The sequence below is a fragment of the Zootoca vivipara genome, chromosome 1 (genome assembly GCF_963506605.1).
Source record: "Zootoca vivipara chromosome 1, rZooViv1.1, whole genome shotgun sequence".
Lineage (NCBI taxonomy): Eukaryota > Metazoa > Chordata > Lepidosauria > Squamata > Lacertidae > Zootoca > Zootoca vivipara.
The window spans coordinates 49,129,222-49,152,797 of record NC_083276.1 but is presented as its reverse complement, the minus strand read 5'-3'; the positions used below and the strand labels follow the sequence as shown (position 1 = coordinate 49,152,797).

Here is a 23,576-nt window from a genome sequence, read left to right as displayed (position 1 = left end):
GTCCAGCTCTAAAACCTGCTCAGAGGAAGAAAGAGCAAGAGTCCAGTCTTGATTTTCTCCACTTGGTTTTTAATTTGGGGGGGGGGGATAAGAAAATTATCCAAGTGAATTACAGAAACAACATTCAGAGACTCAATAAATCACAGAAACCTTTTATGCCCCCAATTTGTACCAAAGCAGACAACTTGAAATTTTGCCCCTTATTTACCTGGCTTGCAGGAAATACACATAATAGTAATCAACCCATTATGCTGGACTTCATTTGGCTCTGTGTTTGCATCCTGCCCTGCAGGAGCCATGCCATGCAGTTAGGTGATCAGCAATGGGAAAAGTATAGAGCTGCAAACAGAGTTAGCCAATTTCCCCCCCTTTTTTGCAGAATTATATTGCATGTGTTGCCAGATGTATTGGAAAAATTAATATATGCAGGTTCATAGAATCATAAAATTGTAGAGTTGGTAGTGACCCTGATGGTCATCTAGTCCAACCCCATGTAATGCAGGAATCTCAACCAAAGCATCCATAACAGATGATCATTCAACGTCTGCTTAAAAACCTCCAAGGAAGGGGTGCCAACCACCTTCTGAGCAAGTTTGTTCCACTGCTGAACAGCTCTTGCTGCCAGACAGTTCTGGTTATTTAGTTGCTATCTTCTTTCTCGTAACTTGAATCCATTGGTTCTGGTCCCACACTCTGGAGCAGGAGAGAACAAGCTTGCTCCATCTTCCATGTGACAGCCCTTTCGATATTTGAAGATGGCTATCATATCTCCTCTCATCCCTTGATCATCTTGGTCACCTTCCTCTGCATATGCTGCTGCTTGTCAATATCCTTCTTAAATTGTAGTGCCCAGAACTGGACACAGCACTCCAGATGTGGTCCGACTAAGGCAGAATATGATTTCCCTTGATCTGGGCACTATACTTCTGTTGATGCAGTGTTAGAATAGTATTAGCCTTTTTTGCTGCTGCATCACATTGTTGACTCACCTTAATCTTGTGGTCCACTAAGACCCCTAGCTCCCTTTCACTTTCTACTGGCAAGCCAGGTGTCCCCCATTGGTTATTCCTGCCTAAGTGCAGAACCTTACCTTGGTCCCTATTGAAATTAATTTTCTTAGCTTTGACCCAGTTCTCCAATCTGTTAAGGTCATATTGAATCCTGATTCTGTCTTCTGTGGCATTAGCTACCCCTCCCAGTTTGGTGTCATCTGCAAATCTGATGAGCATATGCTCAATACCTTTATATAGCGCTATTGTTCTGGAGAAAGGTGCCAGAATTCACCATGAACACCTCCCTTCTTCTCTTGTAATGGCAATGGCGCCCACCTGAGAGAGAGGTGCTGGAATTGAATTCTGGCGAGTTCCCGTTGAAAAACAGCCCTGCCTTATGCAAGTTGTTTATAAAGACATTGAATAACAACGGGCTCAGGGCAGAACCTTGCAGCACTCCACTTGTCACTTTTATCCAGGATGATGAGGAACCATTAGTGAGCACTCTGTGGGTTTGGTTACAAATAAGAGGCGGAGCTAGCTGCTCCGGCACCCGGAGCAGCACACATGCTGTGCACCTGGGGGCAGGGCAAGTGTCCCGGAGGTGGGGCGGCGATGTCACCCCCTCCCCCAGGGATTACACCCGGGGCAGACCACATCCACCACCCACCCCTTCCTCTGCCAGTGCTACAACTCCCCCTCACAAGTGTGGAGAGTGCTGTTGCACTCGGGTCCTGTTTATAGGCTTCCCATAGGCACCTGATTGGCCACTGTGATGAAACTTTGGCCTTACCTAGCAGGGTGGTGTGGTTCTTACATAGCGCTAGTTGCAATGGAAGCATCAATAAATATGTTTACTAGGAAGATGGGTAATGTAGTGAGGGACAGGAATACTCTTTATTTTAATGCATGTGCTGAAGCCTCAGAATGAGCTGCACATCTTTCTGGGGGAAAGATTAGGACTGCCAGCTCCCCACAATCCCCTGCTTAGATATGTCTGTTATTTCCAGTGGTTTTTTTCCTAGGGGTACTCAAGGGTACGCAGTACCAGCACCTTTCCCCCACTTCCAAATGTTAAAAGTGTGGCACTTACTGTAACAACTTCATGGTGAATACTGGCACTTTTTTCCATTAAAAAAAAAGCACTGGCCATTTCAAATATTTATTGCTGTTCTCCCAGTAACTAACTCTTCCCACTTAGCAGAACTGCTTTCTCATCCAGCTCCCATATTAAAAAATCCTGGCTTCCTCTCTGCATCCAAACAAGTGAAGTTCTTATTAAGCACCTCTTGTTCTTTTCAAGCCTCTGTTCTTTTCTGAAGAATTCAGTTGCTGCACTTGGGAAAAACTAGCATGGGCTACTAGGAGGGAAATCCTTTCTGGATTTGGCCTCAAGATTTCCTGAACTGAGCCCTGGGTGAAGACAAAGAATGAGGCTTTCTTGCCTATGGGAGCAGGACAGAGAAATGTGCAGAGAGAACACTTGTTTCTTGTTTTGAGGACCTATGTCTGAAAGGGGATGGGAAACGGGGAGGAGAGAAAAGCCAAGAGTGTATTCAGTTTTTTGTTTTTTGGAGAGGAGGACTGTGTTATTTGATTGCAAAGTATGCTGTGGAACTCATGCCTGTGTTTGCAATCATGCCTGGACTCTTATTCCTTAGTGTATGTAGAGAGCAGGTAAGCTGTAGTTTTTCAAGCATGAAGGAAACACATTCTGTATACGCTCAGAAGCACTTCTGTTCAGGACTGGGTCTGGGCTCGGTTTTTTGTCTTCTTGTTTGTACCCAAGACATTTGTGTGCAGCTGTGAGTGTTCTAAATTTCTTTGTGTTTTTAGAGCAGCAGAGATGCTTATTTTTGTGTTCTTTGTATGTCAGATATAACATGCATGATGAGAAAGTGCATGTTATGGTAGCACTTTCCCTGCTTGAAGATGTGTTAGAAAGAATATGTATGCCGTCATCTATAAAGTGTGGCATGATAGGAGGGTTTTCCACAAAAGCTGCAGATCCTTACTGTGAAATTCTCATGCTACACTTGATACACAATGATTCTTTCTATAGGGCAACATATTTAGCTACGTTTGCATCTTTTTCTGCCTCAGAGGCTTACCTTTGTTTTAAAATGACAGATTTTCTTCGAATCTCTGCTGGCCCAGAATATTGTGCATGATATTATAGGGCATTTAAAGAATGATTCTAGCCAGGCCTTTGCTAATAAGCACTTCTAAATTCCACTCGTTCACTTCCCATTAAACCCAAGGCTGCACTGCTTTGTAAGAATACGTTGAGGCTGAAAATAGCGGGGAGACAGAGGAAGTGTACTGCGTTCCACTTACTGAATTTCTGTAGTCAGTGACAAATGGGAAGAAGGCTGCTTTTGAGAAAGTCATTTCCCCCCTCTGTTGTATAAGATTGGGTCCAGCCCCAGCCTTATCCTTCTGTATGGACCCAGTGGCTAAGAGCCAAGTACGTAAGACAGAGAGGCATTGGTTTGATTCCCAGTTAATAACAGCTGGAGAAGGCAGTTATAGCACCAGGCCCCTTTCCCACAGTTCAGGGATGTTCAAGTAACAACTGCCAGGTGGAAGCAAGGCTTTCTGAGGAGCAGCAGGTTTCAGTTGGGAAGGCTGTCCATTCTGCACCAGTAGCGGAAACTTCAGCATACTGGGTTCAAAAGAAGCAAGACGGGGTCCTCTGATAGAACCAGTCACATACTGGCAAATAGCAACCCCAAATCATGCTTGCATTTTACTCCTAGTTCATGACTGTATTATTCGCTTCACAGCTCGACTGCATCTGATAGTCACAGCAGCTCCACCACAGAGTCTGGGCCTTTTGGCTTAGAAGCAGCAATCAGGACAAATGAAGAAGACCCTCAGTCACTGAAAGAAGCCCCTCTTGTCTCTAGAGTCAGCACCGTTCTCTCCTGCTGCCTCAGGAGGGGCTGGAGCAAATGTCAAGGCTGTTCCTCTCCTTCATTGGAAACGTGCCGGTAGCCAGGAGGCTGGGACTTGGAACGGAAGAGTACTGTCAGGAGCAGGATAGTAAGCAAGAAGAGGATGGATCCACAGACAGCCAAAACCACAATAAGTTCTGCAGAGGGTGAAATGAAAAAATAAATTGCTTATGGCACTTGAAATCACTTCAGTCCTCCTTAGGCTTATCTAATGGAACAGCCTCCACTCACCTGTGTCTTTCATGGTGCTTGCTATCTGGCATTCTTGTTTCCAGTCCTGTGGAATAACAGGCTCGGTGAGTTGCAGGAAATTCAGCAGGGGACAACGCTGTGCACAGCCAGGCAGCTGCACTGGGTAAGGCTCTTTCCCACTCTCATTCCGAAAGAACATCTCCACTGAAAAGTTACTAGGAGCAAAACAGGGAAGAGAGTAACTGAGATTCTGATGATCTGCCGTCGTCTTCATATCATGTTTTCTACTGGAATCAAGCCCTGAATCATCATACAACCCCCTTCCACTCTTAGATGTATGAGGAATGCTAGAAATTAACAAATGTTGGGTTGTCCCTCCTTGTTTTTAGCAAGGGGCAAAAACTAAAAATTAGACTGGATGTTACTTACAGATAACTCATAAAAGTAAATCTATAGAATGTTTTCATGTTCATCAGATCAGGGGGTGTCAACACAAGACTGTTAACAGGAATATACTGTATGTGCTTTGTCAGGTGTTCTTAAATTCAGAGATGCATAAAAGTACTGTTGATATTCCTGCTTTTAATTCTATCACAGTCATATCAGACGCAAGGCTTTACTAATATATTCACTGGTAACTCACACAGGGGAGAGAAGCATAAACCCTTCTTCATCTTAAGATTTCAAGTCTTATTTTCACCTCATTTCATCTCCTGTGCATATGTGGACAAAGGTTAAGGTACAGCAGGCTGATAGATTATTGCCTCTGAATACTATTTCCTTTGATTGATATGCTTCATGAAGCCCTCACCCATCATCCTCTTGATACAGCTCAAATATATGACATGAGGCATATGGTGGTTGCCTCCCGCTGTAAACATCCAGAGCCATCTGCAGTGCCACAAGGGTGGTGTCATGCTGAGAAAGAGGAAGAAAAATGTGAACATCTCCTTTGTGCATACAGAAGGGGACTTAAAACCACATTACAGAAGAAGGCAGACTGGCAGAGATTCCCAAGGTGCTGGTAGGAAGGATAAGAAAGGGACTCCAGGACCATGGAAAAAAGGCTGGCACCTATTTCAACACCCGTGTTTGGCTATAAGTTGCTTTGGGTTGCCCTGGACAAGATAAAGTGACTAACACATTTAGTAAGTAAATAAATAAACTAAGTGGAACATTTGGAACTGCACTACAAGGAGAGGCTAAGTGACAAAGTTCTCTGTTGCTTGTGAGAGCATCTGGTTTTTTGTTTTTTTGTTTTGTAGCATCCATAGTTGCTGCAAAGAGACGGAAGTGCTAATTTGCTTTTTCCTTTCACAGAGCAGGAGAAACACTGCTGGAAGCTGCGGCTCTTTTTTTTGTTCACAAGATGGTAATAAGGAGAAGGCAAGCCCAGATCCCAAAAACAAACTTACAGCTGAGTACATTAGCATTTTGAAGTGGCGAGGTATGGAGGCATTTGCAGCAAGAGTAAGGTTTTCCCTTATTTGAGACAGAAGGACCCCTGCAGAAACAGAACAAACTATCAGAACCTAGTTCTTGACCAGTGAGTGAATGCTCTCCCACTCCTCCCCGTCCTGCCTTCCATGTTCTTTCACTTACCACCCTGCAAACGAGCTTTTTCCACCCGTTTGTGGATCCCAAAGAGGACTTCGAAGCCGAAATCTTTCAGCTGCTTCAGCTGAGTCATCACATCGAGAGTTACCCAATCGGGAAGATGTTTTCTGTGTGTTTTCTGGAAAGATGTCGCAAGAGAGAGAGAGAGAGAGAGGCCACTCAGATATACAAACTAGGCGAACAAGAATGAAAGGCCCCCCACCCCTGAATTATGGCAGCCAGTCTGGAATGAGCTTGCCCTATGGTCCAAGGCAAATCTTTGCCCTCTGAACTTAAATGCCTCAACCCACAGATGCATTTGTAAAGCAATGCTCTTTGGATCAAAACTCAACAGCCATTATGATCAGAATTCATGGAGAGAAAAAACTGTGCTTTCAAATCTTTGGTGTGCTCAAGGATTGGGGATGCGGAGGAAGGAACTGTGCTTTCCTAACAGCCTCTGGCAGCCTTCATTCTGTAAACTCCCAAGCTTTCCTTCACAATAAGCAGATTAATCTACTTATCCAAGGGACACAACATTCATTATTACTTCCATGGAGTTTCAGGTCTAACGTGTCTGACTGTTTACAGGTAGGTAGCCGTGTTGGTCTGGGTCGAAGTAAAATAAAAAAATTCCTTCAGTAGCACCTTAAAGACCAACTAAGTTTTTATTTTGGTATGAGCTTTCGTGTGCATGCACACTACTTCAGGTATCTGAAGAAGTGTCTGACTGTGATGCTCGCACTTTTAAGTAAAAACTGATTATGCAAATTTTAATGTTGCACTAACACCTGTTTCTTAACTTGACAAGGGAAGCTTCTTCGCACATCTGTGGCTGACTCTAAAGTAGACAAGATAAGCCTTTCCCACAGAAAAGAATTTCTGTGAACAGAAATTCTGTCGGAAGGAAGTTTCAAATCTGCTCTGTTCTCTTGTGATCATCTCACTTCTCAATGCAGTTTTCCCATTAGAGCACAATTAAGTAAAGGTAAAGTACTCCTGGATGGTTAAGTCCAGTCAAAGGTGACTACGGGATGCGGTGCTCATCTCGCTTTCAGGCCGAAGGAGCTGGCATTTGTCCACAGACAGCTTTCTGGGTCATGTGGCCAGCATGACTAAAGCGCTTCTGATGCAATGGAACACTGACAGCAGCCAGAGCACACGGAAACGCCGTTTAGCTTCCCACTACAGCGGTACCTATTTATCTACTTGCACTGGCATGCTTTCAAACTGCTAGGTTGGCAGGAGCTGGGGCAGAGTAACATGAGCTCAACCCGTTGTGCGGATTCAAACTGCCAACCTTCTGATCGGCAAGCCCAAGAGGCTCAGTGGTTTAGACCACAGTGCCACCCGCATGCCTAGACCACAATTAGGGCCATGTGGGTGGGCCTGCCAGAAATGGAGCCCCCAGTGTAGTGGGCACCTCCCTTGGTGCCCACTAAGGTCTCTTGCCCCCTCCCAGTTTTTTAAAATTGTGTGGGGGTTTTTGGGGGGCGGGGGGGGGCGAAGCTGTTTGTTAATTTGTTTGTTTGGGTGGTCACATGTCAGTGGTGTGTGAGGACAAAAGGAAAAAGTGGGTGGAACAGCAGGTGTGACTCTTCCTTTTGTGCAGCTGGCTACGTTACAGCCACAGAGACCAGAGCTTTCTACACACACACACACACACACACACACACGGCTTTGTCTGTTAGGGGGAGGGGGAGAAGCGAGGCCTAATTTGACACACCCACCGACAGCCCTCATACTGCCGGCTAACCAAGACACCAGACTTTGGGAAGGAGGCACAAGGCTCTGGCAAGGTCCCAGAGCCCTCCCAACTCCTTCCCAAAGCTAGGAAAGTACTAACTAGGCTTTGGGAAGGAGATGGGAGGACTCCAGGATCCTGTCAGAGCCCTCACACCACCTCATCCGGCAGTGCCAGGGCTGATGGGTGGGGTGTCTCATGTTGCCAAGGGCTGCCAAAAAGGCCTTGAGGGGGCACATTTGGCCCCTGAGCCTGAGCTTCTAGAGCCAAGAGCACAGACAGCTTCTGATACTACCCAGGTTAAGAATTTTAAATGGGTTGTAGGGCAAATGACTAATGAATACAGATGGGCAGCTCACCTCACAGAAGAGTGTGTCATATACACTCCAGACCGACTCGAGGGAGACATCCTGGATTCCCGTCTTGTTTGCCACCATCTCCAGAAATCCCTGCAGGAGCAAAGGACAGTCAGCTCTTCCATCTCTCCATGCCACCACCATTGTATAAATATAAATAGATAGAGAAGTATATTAAACTTGACATACCATGTACTGGATGGTCCTATTCACATACTCTGCTGTCTGCCGGGTCTCATTTTGCAGCTGTTCGTAACGGGGACAGGGAGATAATGGGAACTTCAGGAGCTGGACAGAGGCAAAATAGAGGTGTTCACTAAGAGGATCATTTGACCGCGAATCCATCTTTACAAGCAATGCAAACTGTTGCATCTGCTTATTAATGGGCTAATTGCTGAAAGCAAAGTGATACTTCTAAGAGGGGCTGCCTGCCTCCAGACAGGTGAAACGGGGCCTGAGAAATGCAACTTTCTCCAAAACGGAAATTGCTAAGGAGTCAGGATGAAGAAGTGGAATGGTAGCATTCAGGGTAGATGAAAACATTGGAGGGAGGGAGAGAGAAGTTTTTTATGCAAGAAGGTTCAGTCTACTGGTACTTAGGTCTGAAATTGACTTACATGCTCTGCTGAGTCAGGTACTGTGTGGACAGGAATAGGCTGCCAAGAAATATTGGGGTTGAACACTTGCCACCCTTCTGGAGGGTACAGTCCTGCCAGATTGGCCTCGGCACTCATCAGGGTCCGATCAAAATCTGTGCTGCGTATGTAGATCTGCCAGAGTATAGAATCAAATACAGAAGGTCATTTATGTTCATGGTTCTGCTGCAGTGCTGATCTGATTTAGACATGCTCTTAACAAGAGACATAGTGAGGAAGCTGGCAAGAAACAGGTCCCAACAGAGTCTGATAAAAAAACAATTTGATACGCATTGCTATTCTGAGTACCTGAGCTGCTATAGAAAGCAAGGAAATAGAATGGGAGCTTGGGAGGGAAAGTAAAGTAGAGGCAGCAGATGAGCTAGAAAATCAAGCATAGCTGTGGTTAGGGGAAGCTACAGAAATGGCAATGGAACTTCACAAATCCAAAACACAGATGTTCTAGCCTTGAGTTATGTGTGTGTCACTCTTTCCAAGGTTACAGGCCACCCACGTTGAATGCTGAGTTGAGTGCTGTTGTACCCAGCCAAAGTGTTGTTCTAGGCTAGCTACAAGGACAGATCATATATATCTAAAGGACATATGGAATGGAGGGGAATTGGCACAGACTGAAGAAGCCTGCATATGTTGTCTGTGGAAATCAGATATGTTGTCTGTAACCCCTATCTAAAAGCCCTCCAGATGTGCCTCTATGTAATCATTCTCCACAAGGAGTTTAATGCTTCAATGTCCATGGTGGGCAAGTCACTAACAGGAGTGTGTCTATGACAGCACAAAACCTGTAGGGCAAAATAAAGCAGCTCCATCCAAACAGCATATTCCACTTGAATCTTCACTTCTGCAAATAAACAACTTGAGCCCTAAGAAGGGAGTGTATGTCATAGCTTAGGACTTAAGAACACTGATGCATAATGTAATCCAACAGTGTGGAAATAAGCACCCTTTGAGAAAATCCCCAATCCCTTAATTTATCCCTGTTTCTTTAACTACGGTAGTCTTTGCTTCCAACAGGCACTTGATGTTGTTATTCCCTGAAGTATTTCAGAATGCGAACCTTTACTCCACATATGTTGGTCTGCTCTCAAATGAGTTCAGTGGGCTTGGCACAATCTTTTAAAAAGATAACTGTCAGCACACTGTAATTAGTTTTTTTTATTAGTCTTCCAAAAAAGATAGCAAGCTGAGCTACCTGCAGATAAGCAACAGATAGTGCAAGCTGAATGGTGCCTGGGTTGGATTTAGTCTCCAGATCTGAGAGGAATGGGCTGAATCAGACCAGGTGCGACACAGGCTTTCCCAGGAAGTTCAAAAGCCACTAGAAAAGTGTTGCTTGTCCATATATCCACTCTACGAGGCAGGTGCATAGCTGCCAAGTTATCCCTTTTTTAAAGGGATTTTCCCTTATGCTGAATAGGCTTCCTCGCGAGAAAAGGGAAAACTTGGCAGCTATGGGCAGGTGCCTCTCTACAAGATGGGGTGCAGATACAATTATTTGTTGTTGTTGTTGTTGTTGTTGTTTTTATTTACATAGATACATACATACATTTGTTAGTTGCTTTATCTTGCCCAAGTCAACCCAAAGTGACTTACAGCCAAATTTAAAACAATGTACAATTTTCAGGCCCCAACAGCTGTTCAGTCCTACTCCCATGTAAGAGCCAGGACTCTTGCCTTCAAGCCCCATAGAAGTCACTTGACCATGCTGTTTCACAGAGAAACAATTGTTGCCTGGAGAGCAAATTGCTTCAGAGCAAGCCAAGCTACATGCCACAAGAGAAAACCCTCTGCAACTTTCCTTCTGCCACCTTCTTCAGTTGTCACCACTGCTGTACTGCCAGCAATGTTTTGCCAGTAAGTCAGCAATGACTCTAATGCAGGTAAGAGAACAAAGACGTGGGGCTTGAAAACGTCCTCTCTGCAATATGTGCAAGTTAAATGCAGCATACCCAGATTGGCAGGTTACATGCAGCATACCTTAGAAGGTATGAGCAGCGAAGGGAACAGAAGCAGGGCTTCTGCTCTGAATTCATCTTGGGCTGGGCCAGCAGGTGGATAATATGGGGGGTGATCTGTGGCCAGGCTGAGTTGAAATGGCTTTCAGTTCTTTGTCTCGTTGCCACTTTACACATTGCAGCCAAAGAGCAATTACCCCACTTGCAACAAGAATTGATTGTATTTTGGACACAAAATTTTGGACACAAAATCTAAGCAGACTTCTGGAAGCCTCAGCCAATCACAGTTTGGATACCTGAAGGAGCGTCTCCACCCCCCATCGCTCTGCCTGGACACTGAGGTCCAGTACCGAGGGCCTTCTGGCGGTTCCCTCGTTGCGAGAAGCCAAGTTGCAGGGAACCAGGCAGAGGGCCTTCTCGGTGGTGGCGCCTGTTGGAATATTGGGGTGTAAATCACCAATATTCTTACTACTGCCACTGGCTTCGGTAAAGAAGACAGCAAACAATCGTAGGTGCTAATCTACGTTTATTCAGAGAGTGTGTGTTCAGCCATCACTCTCCAGTTCAGAAGAAAGTGAAAGTAGAAAAAGAACAAAGAACATCACATGACAGGAGATCAGGTTACAGCTTGAGCTCCTGTGTGGGAAAGTTACAGCAATCACATAAAGTAAACATTCATCCACATGCAGCATCTGTGCCATGCAGAGGATTTATGCTAACATCTCCCCTGAATCCTGAAATGGAAAAAGATGCAAATGTGAGAGCATCATTAAGAGAAGTGAACAGACAGTTGTCATAAACAAAATAGGACTTTCCTGCTGTGGAACTCTCTGAGACTGGATTGACCAGCTTTGGCTTCCAGGGGACCAGAGCAGTTGCTCTGTTGACAGAAACAGTGTTGCGTTTGACAACCTGTTGTTGGGGCTTAGCCTGTGTGACTGCTGCCTGTTTTGGAGTTCTAAGCACAGCTAAATTTGCAATTGCTGTGTTGGCAAACTCCTGAGAATACCTCTTGGGTCCTCTTCTAATCCTCTCAGACCTGCGTGAGAGGTGCAAATCCTGTTTACTGAGATTCTCCCCTTCAGGACTTTTGGGAGAACTCATACCAATGGTAAACAGTGGATCTAGTGCTTCAAGCACTTTCTCATCATCTGATGATGGTCTGTTAAAAACAGCATGAGTTCCTTTGTGTATGACTGTCTCCCCTGTGTCAGAGCTACTCGGGGTAGAGCCTTCAGCAAAGGAGTCATTATCACTACCACTTGTGTCAGTGTAGGAAGCATCAAAATCATTGGCACCTATGGGAAATTCATCAAGAACATATGTTTCTTGTGGCGTAGGAGTGTGTTCTACCTCTTGAGTAAGAATCACCTCATTGGAAGAAGACAACATAACTCTGTATTGACCTTCCTCAAAACCCAACAGAATGCCTTGGACTGGCTTGCCCTCAAGCGAAGCCACCCACATTTTGGTTCCAAAAACCTTAGTGTTGCTCACATCAGGCTTATGTTGGAACAGAATCTCATAAGGAGAACGCTTCTGTCCTTTAGGAACCTGTCTGAGCCACTGGTAAAGGAAAAATGAGATGCTTTCAGCCCACAGTTGTTCAGACAATCCTGAACTCAGCAGTTGTGCTTGCATGCCTGCTTCTAACTCAGTGTTAACCTTAACACATAAGTTTTTGTCCCAAGCTGCCTGGGTTTTGGCAAACTTGTGGTGAATGCCTTTGTCATCAAAAAAAACTTGAAACTCCTGTGAAGTAAAAAGAGGAATGTCATTGGTTAACAAACATTCAATTTTACAACCATGTTTCAGTTCAACCTTAGCATGAAATTCAGAGAATTTCACAATAGCCTGCTGAGGCTTTTGCAGAGGATAAAACCACGTATACTTAGAGAAGTGGTCAGTTATCAGAAGATAAAATTTTGCCTTGCCAAGGGACTCTGGCATAGGACCAAAAACACCAGCAGAAACGATCTGGAAACAACGTGTTAGGCCTTTCTTGGGTGGTTGCTTCTGTGTCTGCTTAGGCTCCTCTGGACCTGTTAAACAATCATCAACAACGTTAAAGCATGCATCACTTTTATCATAAGATAATCTGAAAAGGTTATCTTTGTCTCTGTGTCCCTTTAAAAGAACTTCTCCATTTTTAGAAATCACACAGGTGCCCCTGTGAAAACACAGCTCAAACCCCTTCTCATCAATTTGAGAAACACTGAAAAGGTTTTGCTTCAGCTCTGGAACAAGATACACATTACTGATACTCAAATTTAGAGATTTCAGAAAAATAGTTCCTTTTCCAATGGATTTCAACGAATTGCCATCTGCCTGTGACACGATGGAGTCCAGCTTCTCGAAAGTCTGGAACAGTCTCTTGTCGTTCACCAGATGGTGCGAAGATCCCGAATCTATGATCAGATAAGACCCGTCGTCGTCTTGGTCATCAAGCTGAGTGAGCATTACAAGCATTTTGCGTGCTGTAGGGCCCTTGCTGCTGCCGCCGCTGCTGCTGCTGCCGCTACCGCCGCTGCCTCGCCCCTTAGGCCCAGAAGCCTGTTGACTTCCTGAGTCCTTCTGGGGTCGTCTGCATGTCTTGGCTGTGTGTCCAGGAATATTGCATAACTGGCATCTGACCACAGTTTTAAGGGCTTGTGCAGTCTCTGCAGATGCACCAGGTGAGGGTGAGTAGCGCTCCCCGTTGGCCTCCGCCTGTGCGCGGGTCCTGTCCTCCTCATTAAGCAATGAAGCATAAATTCCTGCTGCAGTCATTTGCTGAGGGTCTTGAGCCCCCAGCTGGGCTGCAATAGCATTATAGGACTTGGGAAGGCTATTTAGCACTGTAAAGCAATAAATGTCGTCATTCAAATTGACGTTTCTGTCAGCTAGCTCCTGGCGTAGTTGACGCATCTGATGCAAATGGGCTCTCAAGTCTCCTCCCTCCTTCAGACGCAAATTAATTAATCTCTGAAAGAATAATGTTGTTGATCCGGCGCGCAACCTAAGGTGCTCGTCCCGAAGATGAGTCCAAACATCATAAGCATTATCTAAGTTCCGAATATGAACCAGCTGTGATGGGTCCAAATGCAGAACTATTGTTGCCCTTGCCTGTGCGTTGCGATTCAACCACCTGTGGCCTGGCAAAACGGGCGGTGCGTTCTGAATCAACTCAATAAGTCCTTGCCGGATAAGAACACATTCCATTTTAACACTCCACGTTGCATAATTTGAGTCATTTAACAGAGGACACAAACTCTTGGGTGTTTGATCTGAATCCCCGGCTTTAGCCATCTTGCATCTGTAAATTTTGCAGCCAAAGAGCAATTACCCCACTTTACACATTGCAGCCAAAGAGCAATTACCCCACTTGCAACAAGAATTGATTGTATTTTGGACACAAAATTTTGGACACAAAATCTAAGCAGACTTCTGGAAGCCTCAGCCAATCACAGTTTGGATACCTGAAGGAGCGTCTCCACCCCCCATCGCTCTGCCTGGACACTGAGGTCCAGTACCGAGGGCCTTCTGGCGGTTCCCTCGTTGCGAGAAGCCAAGTTGCAGGGAACCAGGCAGAGGGCCTTCTCGGTGGTGGCGCCCGCCCTGTGGAACGCCCTCCCATCAGATGTCAAAGAAAAAAAACAGCTACCAGATTTTTAGAAGACATCTGAAGGCAGCCCTGTTTAGGGAGGCTTTTAATGTTTAATAGATTATTTTATTTCATTTTTCTGTTGTAAGCCGCCCAGAGTGGATGGGCGGGGTATAAATAATAAATTATTATTATTATTATTATTATTATTATTATTATTATTATTATTATTATTATTATTACAGTTTCTAGAACTGTGTTTTCAGGCATGCAGATCTCCTGGAGGTTACAGGTAGGTAGCCGTGTTGGTATGCCATAGTCAAAACAAAATAAAAAAATTCCTTCCAGTAGCACCCTGAAGAAGTGTGCATGCACACGAAAGCTCATACCGTACTAATGACAAACTTAGTTGGTCTCCTAGAGGTGTTACACAAAAGAAATCCCACAGTTGACCATGGTGGAACTTCAGGGCATGAAGCAGCACTTAGCTTGGAAACTGACACAGGAAGAAATCTCCAAAGCGGCACTGCTGTTACCTACCTAGGTGGAGCTCTAACAGGATGGGCACAAAGGCTAATAAAAATGTTCCTGAAGAGCTTTCATCATCATTTATATTGTAGCTTTTGCTGGAAAATTTGAGGGTCTACAAAAAACTGTTGCATAGGAAGAACACTTTGTCTAATATATGCTGCTGCTGCTGTAGAACAGTCATGCTATGCTATAACACCACACCAGCGGTTGCCCGGTTAGGACTGCCGGACTAGGACCTGGGAGACCAGGATTCAAATCCCCACTTGGCCAGGCAGCTCCCTGGGTGATATGGGGTGAGTCGCTGTCCCTCAGCCTAGGCTACCTCACAGAGCTGTTGTGAAGATAAAACGGGGAAGGAGAACTGTGTCTGCCACCTGGAGCTCCTTGGAAGAAAAAGTGGGATATAAATGTAGCAATAAATAAATAAATAAAATGTTCCTAACAGAAATAAAATAGGCACATTGCTCCATTTCATATTGTCCTTTATGCACATTCAAAACTGTCTACTGAGTGGCACTGAGACAAAGTTAAATAAAAACACCCAGAAGGTGGTTAACAATCCAGTTGGGCAGGTTTTTGTGCATGTGGCAAGGCAAGCCTGACATCATAAATTCCAGCTTGACAGCTGAAGTACATCACAGGGTTTGGGAGATGTTCTTACTGTTGTATTTCCCTGAATTTGGTTTTCATGGGCCATGCCTTCCATTATCTGCTTTCATCACTGAGAAAAAGGCAGTGGAAAACTACAGACCAATTCACCAGAGAACTCCTGACAGTTCTCAAGAGATTTTTCAACAGACACACTCAAACATGTCCATCCATTGGCATGAGAGCAGGAGGAAATCATCTGATCTATACTCTTATCAAGTACCCCCAGTCTCTTATTGTGTCCCGTGTGATTCCCTTTGTCTTGAGTGGCCTGTTTGACCAAACAAAGTTCAGTTAATCTCAGATGCCATCTTGTTATTCCTTTTACTTTCTTTTACATCACTGCCCTGGTCAGCAATTGTTTATTGTTCCTTTTCTATTTTAACCCAAGCAGGGATTTGACAAACTGTTTTCACTGAATATGCAATTTGAAAGAACAGGCTTTCATGTTCCAATATTTTTCTCAGCCACTTACTTAGAAAGAGAGAGGAAAGGGAGGGCAAAGAGGACACTGCATGGTTATGACACCTCTAGCAATTTGCAACGATGCACTAACCTCTTGTCTATTGTATGAGGAATTGAGGAATCCATCATAACGCCTTCGAAGCGCTCGACCAAGGTCCCACTGCTGCTGCATCCCTTCCTATGCATATCAACAGCAACAAATTAACAGCAAAGCAGGTTTTTGTGCTTACTTGCACAACCACACACCAACGAAAATGAGAACAAATAGTGTTACAGCTTGACCACTGCTGACACATGAAATGTTAACCAAAATCTGTTCTGAAATGAATGACACAGCCCTCCACTCCCCCCGCAACATGTTTTGCAGGTTGTTAAGCTATACATATTTTGCTTTTATAAAAACAGCAGCAGCAACAACAGGGAACACTGTTGTCTTTTAAATAAGGTTATTGCTTTCTCCGATTTTAAAAGGCACTGTCATTTCCTGAAGTAGGAAAGAGAAAAGGAAAGCGGAACTAAAAATAGCTCCCAGGAAAAGCAGAAGCAGCAGTGGCAAAAGAGGAAACCTCAGACTGGAGCTGCATGGAGAATTACCCCACCACCACCACAAATAATAACATGCCATGTTTTGACACAATTTCTTCAAAGAAAATAGTTCTGCATTCTCCTGTTGGGAAACGGGTTTCCTTGGGGTTCAAAGTTTCCCACAGGTGGCTTTTTCTGAGATACCCACCTGAGAAAGTTGCCCAAATCCCTGAGGCCAGGCGCTTTCCTGATAGGGATCTCGGGGGTAAGCCTTCACCGGAGAGCGGTCTCCATGGCGGTATAACTGAAAACCAAAATAGTTCACCGTTAAGACAGCGGGTGCTGGCGGTGCTCTACCTCTCCTGTTTGCCCAATCCCCATGCATTTTGCCTCGGGCTAGAGATCACTGGGGCTCTTGCTCCACCCCAACCCTGAAGCGAGGCGAGGTTGCTGTCAAGACCTGCAGGCGACTCTCAAGATAGCCAAAGGCGCTGGGAGAGACACAGCAAAGAATGAACACGGGGGGGGGGTGCAAGCACCCTTATCTTCTTGGGTCATCCCTGTCTCCTGCTATACCAACACTTAGGGCTATGATTATTATTATTAAACCCCAAACCCTTGCAATTATTTTCTTAACAGAGAAATCGCGACTGCAAAGCGCTCGGTCTCCGCAACCTGCAGCGAAGAAAAGCCACTTGTTTTCAACAACGAATTTCATGGGTGTGTTGTTGTTGTTTTAAAATGGGCCGATCGAGATTTTCCTCCCTTTCCTTGCTGACCATTTGAGGCTTGGGAAGCCTTGTGTCACGTGGCAACCCCCCCCCCCAAGAAAGATCGCCCCCCCATCCCTTTCTTTCTTTCTTCCCCCTCCTCCTGCTCACCAAGGTAACAAAGCGGAGGCTCCGAGCCTGGGCAACCGGCAGGACGAGCTCAAGGGCGAGACACGGCAGCAGCAGCAGCAGCAGCGGGAAAGAGGCGCTTCGCCAGCTCCGACGCTCCCTTCCACCCTCCATGGCTTTCCTCTCTATCCGCGCCGAGGCTCCCTCGCTCGGCATCCGTACCTTGGAAAGAGGGAGTGGGCATGCTCCACCTCCCTTGAGCATGCTCAGTATCGGCAACCGAAGCTGCTGCTGCCCATCTCCCCCATTGGCTCTTGAGAAATTCCCTTGAACTTTGTGACCTCTTGACTAAGCGCGCGGGGGGGGGGTGTTCCCCTCCCCACGGGAGATTTCGCTTAGAAATAGGACAGTCGCGAAATGGCTGGGTGTTTTATTGTTATTTTTGAAGAACCACTAGAGGGAGTGGAAGTCCCTGGAGAGGTCGCGGAAATTGTTTTCCTGCAATGATCACAAAGGGTATGCAAAATAACAGCAACAATAATAACAATGAAGTACTGTACAGCATAAAAAGATTCCTTCCCGTAGCACCTTAGAGACCAACTAAGTTTGTCATTGGTATGAGCTTTCGTGTGCACGCACACTTCTTCAGATACACTTCTTCAGATCTGTATACAGGAGATCGGGAAAGGTGCCACCGAATGCACGAAGATGCCGGCGTGGTAAACAGTAGAGGCAAGGAAGTTATTAAAAGCAAGACAATTAAAGTCTTGCCCAAACGGGAACAGATGTTGACACAAACCCATGCACACGCACGCCCACACAAACGCGAAGCGAGGCAATCGGGGATGTTTAAAAACAGAATTCGAGGAGCATGTTGCTTATAACAGTGAGCTCAATTAATTAAAAAAACCCCACACATTTAATACACCAGAAGCAGAAGCCAGCTAGGGAGGCAGTGGGACGATACAAGAAGGGGACTTTAAAAAGGTTAAGATTGCACAAAAGCTGGATGTATTATTTGTGATTGTCTGCACTGAAGAAGGTGTAGGGCAGGGAGTATTCAGAATTGATGCAACAGTGGTGACATGAGATGTTGAAGGCTTTATCAACAAATGAAAAAATTAACAAATCACTAGATCTAAATGGAATCCAGCCAGCAGTCATGGGTGTAGCAAAGGGGGGGGGGGTGGGGACAGCTGCCCCCCTCCAATCAAGTAAAACAATAGAAATACTTAACTAACTGACCAAGCACGTTGGTTCTAACAAAAGTCCTTACCCCTCTAACAAAAATCCTGGCTACACCCATGCCAGGAGTTATTAAAAAACTCAAATATGAAATTGCTTATATATATGCATGCGTGTGTCTGTGTATTTATATACCATCTTTCAAGGCAGCGTACAACAATATACACTAATAGAATAAAACATAAAATACTATTAAAACAAGATCATCCTTGAAAAATTGACTGCTTCCCATCAGCTCCAGTCAACACAGTCATACTGACTGATGAGAGTTGTCATCCAAAACATTATTATTGGTAATATTAGTATTATTATTAGTATTCCGCCCTTTATCCACAGATACCAGAAAATATGGAGGGCACCAGGTTGGCAAAGGCTGTTGCATACTACCGTATTGCTCCTGCTTCATTAGAGCTGCTGGAGTTCCTGTTGCCATCACTGAAAGGTGGGGATCGAGCTGTCTTTCCCAGCCCCTGCTGGTGGAAAATGAGAGTGCAACTTCAATTCACTTCTCAGAGCGCTAAGCACCTGAAGTACTGTACTTAGGAATGAATGAATTATAAATTATATAATTATATAAATTATAAATGAAGGAAGAGCCCCTTCATTTATAGGTAATTTCCCTAAAACTACTGTAATGACTTCACTGTGACAAGCAATGTGCAAACGGTCCATAGATATAGATATTCTGGTATTTATAAACCATTTGATATTAATAATTTCTAAGTGGTGTACATAAAATGTTAAAAAGTGCTGTACAAAGCATACAATTAAAATCCATCCTACAAACAGAAAGTTACCTTAAAACGCCTGCTGAAACATTAAAGTCCTTGTCAAGCACCTGAAGTCTAGCACGAAGGGGGCCTGTCTAATGTCACTCAGGAAGAAGATCCACAGGATAGGTCCCACCACACCGAATGCATGGCTTCTGGTAGTTACAAGCCATGCATCTGAATCCTGCAAGGACCATTAGAGAGACTCCCACATAGATGTCAACGATAAATATGACAGTGATAACAGGGATCAGGCAGTCCTTAAGATATCCTGGACCCAAGTTATTAAGGGCCTTGTAAATTAACATGAGAACCTTGACCGTGAGTGTTTACAATCCCCCCTCCCCAACTCAGGATAATGCTTCAAGTATCTGACGAAATGGACTGCAGTCCATGAAATCTTAAGCCATATTGCCACAATGCACTTCTTAAGGTGCCACAAGACTGTTGTTTTTGCTGTGAGATGCTAACACGGCTACTACCCCTCTGGGAATTGCCCCATGACAAAATCTTTCCCCAGAGAGAACAGCCAATGAAGATTAAAGCAGCATGTTGTGAGAGGAGGACCACACAGCAGTGTTGTTAATAATAGTGCAATCTGATGCAGGTCTACTCGGAAGTGAGCCCAGTTGAGTTCAGTAGGACCTAATATTTTGTAAACAGTAATGTTTCAAAATAGTTTTAATTTTGCAGCCACACTCATATTGCCTTTTCCTCATTTATCCTTGGTATGAGTGAAGCAGAAGGGGAAGGCGACAATTTTGGAAAGTCTAATTGTACTATTAAGCATAGCCATGCTCTGATGAGGGCTGTCTGGATCATCATGTAGGCAGAGCAAAGACCAACAGGCCCAAGAGATGAATGTCTATTTTCAAAAGTCTGCAGATCTCTTGAGAGGTGGAAAGTGACATTTAGAGAATCCTGCTTTGGGGCAAATGCATCAGAAGCATCTTTGGGCATCTTTCTGCCTATGTTCCTATACTTCTCCAGGGGGTTCCCATTTAGGGAGAGCATGGGGACATTCCTACACCCACCCCACCCCCACCCTTGGTGTTTTAGATCAAGTGATTTAAAATAAGTGATGGCAGGGTTTAATGCAGAATCTGTGGCCCTCCATGTATTGCTAGACTACAACTCCCCCCCCAAATGAACCTATGCTGCAATTCTCGCAATAAAATAAGCAGCACATAGACAGCACACAAAAAACTACCACACTATTCAACGTTCTCAATCTAGTGTTAACCATCCAAAAATAGAGAGAACAATGTACAAAAACTGTTACAGAAGCCACAAACAGACAATGCATACAAATTTTGTCCAAAAGGACAAAAAGTGTACAAAAGTGTACAAATATATCAAAACCTTGAGAGAGAATTTACTGAAGCAGACCAAAACTCTTCATGGGCGAAACAGGTGACAAATGCCGGCACCCTGTTTAACTCTTGTGCGCAATACTATTGACACTTTGTTTGATCAACTTTACTAACTCTTGTGCGCAATACCGTTGACACTTTGTTTGATCAACTTTACTAACTCTTGTACGCAATACTGTTGACACTTTGTTTGATCAACTTTACTAACTCTTGTGCGCAATACCATTGACACTTTGTTTGATCAACTTTACTAACTCTTGTGCGCAATACTGTTGACACTTTGTTTGATCAACTTTACTAACTCTTGTGCGCAATACTGTTGACACTTTGTTTGATCAACTTTACTAACTCTTGTGCGCAATACTGTTGACAACTTGTTTGATCAACTTTACTAACTCTTGTGCGCAATACTGTTGACACTTTGTTTGATCAACTTTACTAACTCTTGTGCGCAATACTGTTGACAACTTGTTTGATCAACTTTACTAACTCTTGTGCGCAATACCGTTCACACTTTGATCAACTTTACTAACTCTTGTGCGCAATACCGTTGACACTTCGTTTGATCAACTTTACCTTCATTGACATCTACAGCTAAAGGAATTCTAAAGACTGGCTAAAGGAATTCTAAAGACTGAAATTTCCTTTTGGACAAAATTTGTATGCTTTGTCTGTTTGTGGCTTCTGTAACAGTTTTTGTACATTGTTCTCTCTATTTTTGGATGATTAACACTAGATTGAGAATGTGGAATAGTGTGGTAGTTTTTTGTGTGCCGTCTATGTGCTGCTTATTTTATACCAGACTACAACTCCCATCATCCTGACCATTGGACATGCCAGCTGGGGCTGATGGGAGTTGGAGTACAACAGTATCTGGAGGGTCACATGCATTCCTAGGAGGCAGGATCTGCTGCCCCTGTAGACCTGAGGTGGTTGCCTTACCTTGCCTCACGGGGGGGAGGGGGGCTGGCCCCCTGGCTAGTGGGACCCAATGTTCCGACTCAGAATAAGGTAGATCCCTATGTTCCTATGCTTGCTTTGTGTGCGCTGCTGTTTGCAACCTGTTATACATTGCCAGTATAGGAAGAGCACTTGGCAGCAAACTTACAGCCTTCCAGAAGTTGTTGGGCTGCATCGCCCACCAGAGGAGCTGCAGGCAACTGCATCTGGAGAGCCACCATGTCCCCACTCCTTTAAGTACAAGGGGCATTTCGTCCGATGGGCCATGGAGCCACTGACAGCAAAGGCTCTCAACTGCCTTTATCAGTAAACACGCTAGTGGATCGGTGCGGAATAGTCCACTGACCTCCCAGCGAAGCTTGGGACAAGGGGTGCTGTGTCGGTCCCAAATAGGCTTCAAACGATTTCAGACTGTGATACTTTTTTTAACAGGCAGACCTTGTGGGGAAGGGGAATGTAGCAAGGCTTTGGGTTGCGCGGGATCCTTTTTGAAAAGAAAAGAAAAAAGTAAAGAAAAGACCATAAATAATCATGCCTATGTTACATATTCTGTACAACGCCCAATATGTTTGTTTCTGACGAAGGGCGTTATAAAAACGTGAAACAAACAAATGATACTCGCAAGCAAAGCATTCGGCGTGCAGAAGGAAGGAGGGGCTTCTTCCCTTGTGTTTTGGGTTCTCATGCACACCACGCCGCCAGGATGTAGAAATCGGAGGGGGCGAAAGGAACACCAGGGGGTGGAGTTGGGGAAAGTTCAGGCATGTGACTCGGAGACTGCTGCTGCTGCTCTTGCTGACATTACATCACTGCAACTCGCGCAGAGCGGCTCTCGCCAGCCCGAAGTCAATAGCGTGCCGCTGAGCTTCGCGCGCTCGGCGCCGATCGCACCCTCGCCCGGTTGCCGTGGGCCTTCCTGGGGGGCCGGAGCTCGCTGCCTGCTCCCGACCTGCCCCTCTTTCTCCCGAGAGGGGGGCTTCTGGTTGCCCTGTCGCCTCCCCTTCCGGGGCTGCCGGCGCGCCTGGAGCTGCTGTTGCTGACGCTGGTAACTTCTTTCTTTACGCGATCGCCCTGGGCAACCGGGGAGTTTGGTGGCGCCCGCTCGAGAGAGCGCATTTTCACCCACCGAGGGGCTTCGGACGCCGCGTCCCGCCGCCGTTCTGTGCTCCTATTCGTGGAGGCGCCAAACTCGAGCTACCGGCGTCAAGCCACCTGTTGGCGCTCGGGCAGCGTACACACGTGCGCCTAGATGCGTGGCTATAAAGAGGGCGCTTGGTGCTTTTCTTTCCCCGGATTGCTGTTTGATTGCAGTGTTACGGAAGTACAAGTAAAGAACTGCTTTACTTGTCCCATTTGCGGAAAGAAACATTTTCAAAAAAATGGCTTAAAAGAGATAAATGAATGCGCACATTCGGACCCCCCCATTTTTGGATGTATATTTTCAAAAAGGGGAGGGAGATTGGTTAATAGGAGTGTAATTTCTCCACTTTCCAAGACATGTATGGATGGAACGCTGGCACTAGTGATTGTACAAAACACATGCCTTTGAGTTGCTGTACGATTTACACTGCAGTTGGAAATACATGCACTTACCTGGGAGTAAAACGTTTTTTAACACAGTGGGGCTTCTGAGTAAATTTTCACTCATTCAGGCCCAAGTGGGAGAGAAAGAAGGGTGAACATCTTATCACATGACATGTGCAGGAAGATGTCTTTTCCCTTGTGCGCTTTCGGTCAATACAGTGTGCAGGCGCATTTGTCTTCTTGTAGAAGGGCCATAGTGCACAGATAGAACAGCTGATTTGCATCCAGAAGGTCCTGGCATAGGGCTAGGAGAGACTCGCTGTCTGAAACCCTGGAGAGTTGCTGCTAGTCAGCATATTGACAGTACTGAGCTAGATGGATCAGTAGTTCAATCCCAGCATCTGGCAGATTTCTGTTTTCCTATACAGTATATAGTAGTCATCATTATTTGCAATTTAAAAACTTTGACACTCCTGTCACTAGGGAGCTCACAAGACCTGGAGAGATATGCCTTTGTGCGGTCAGCTTCTTGTCTATATGAGTTTTTAGGAGGTTTGTGTGAAAAGCCCAATCAGGAAAAGAGGACACAAATGATTGATGATGGTTTTTTGCTCAGGGCCCACCAAAAGCTGCGCCACCATTAGCAAGGCTGGAAATAGAAGTATCCC

At 45.1% G+C, this 23,576-nt stretch overlaps 2 protein-coding genes across 5 annotated transcripts in view; one reads left to right on the top strand and one right to left on the bottom strand.

Moving 5' to 3' along the window:
* Positions 1–78: 78 nt before the first annotated feature.
* ACP2 (acid phosphatase 2, lysosomal) lies at positions 79–17,364 on the bottom strand. 3 transcript variants are annotated; one of them, XR_009557560.1, is made up of 12 exons: positions 17,079–17,358; positions 16,406–16,501; positions 15,764–15,850; positions 8,455–8,607; positions 8,027–8,125; positions 7,841–7,930; positions 5,744–5,876; positions 5,557–5,645; positions 4,953–5,059; positions 4,181–4,356; positions 3,330–4,086; positions 79–2,501 (listed from the first exon to the last, which is right to left on the bottom strand). XR_009557560.1 is itself a non-coding variant. In XM_035114905.2 (11 exons), exons 1-11 carry the CDS (start codon positions 17,298–17,300, stop codon positions 3,950–3,952), a joined length of 1,389 nt encoding a protein of 462 aa, XP_034970796.2. In that variant the 5' UTR covers positions 17,301–17,358; the 3' UTR covers positions 79–3,949. The 3 variants fall into 3 exon arrangements, 1 of the variants encoding a protein (XP_034970796.2); XM_035114905.2 differs by having other exon boundaries at positions 79–4,086; XR_004692582.2 differs by lacking the exons at positions 79–2,501; positions 3,330–4,086 and having other exon boundaries at positions 4,275–4,356; positions 4,785–5,645; positions 17,079–17,364.
* A 4,766-nt stretch (positions 17,365–22,130) lies between these two features.
* NR1H3 (nuclear receptor subfamily 1 group H member 3) overlaps positions 22,131–23,576 on the top strand; it is a 31,223-nt gene continuing 29,777 nt past the window's right edge. For both annotated transcript variants that reach the window (XM_035114877.2, XM_060274315.1), the window contains exon 1: positions 22,131–22,429. The gene's annotated coding sequence lies outside the window, so the exon portion shown is untranslated. The remainder of the gene's footprint in view (positions 22,430–23,576) is intronic.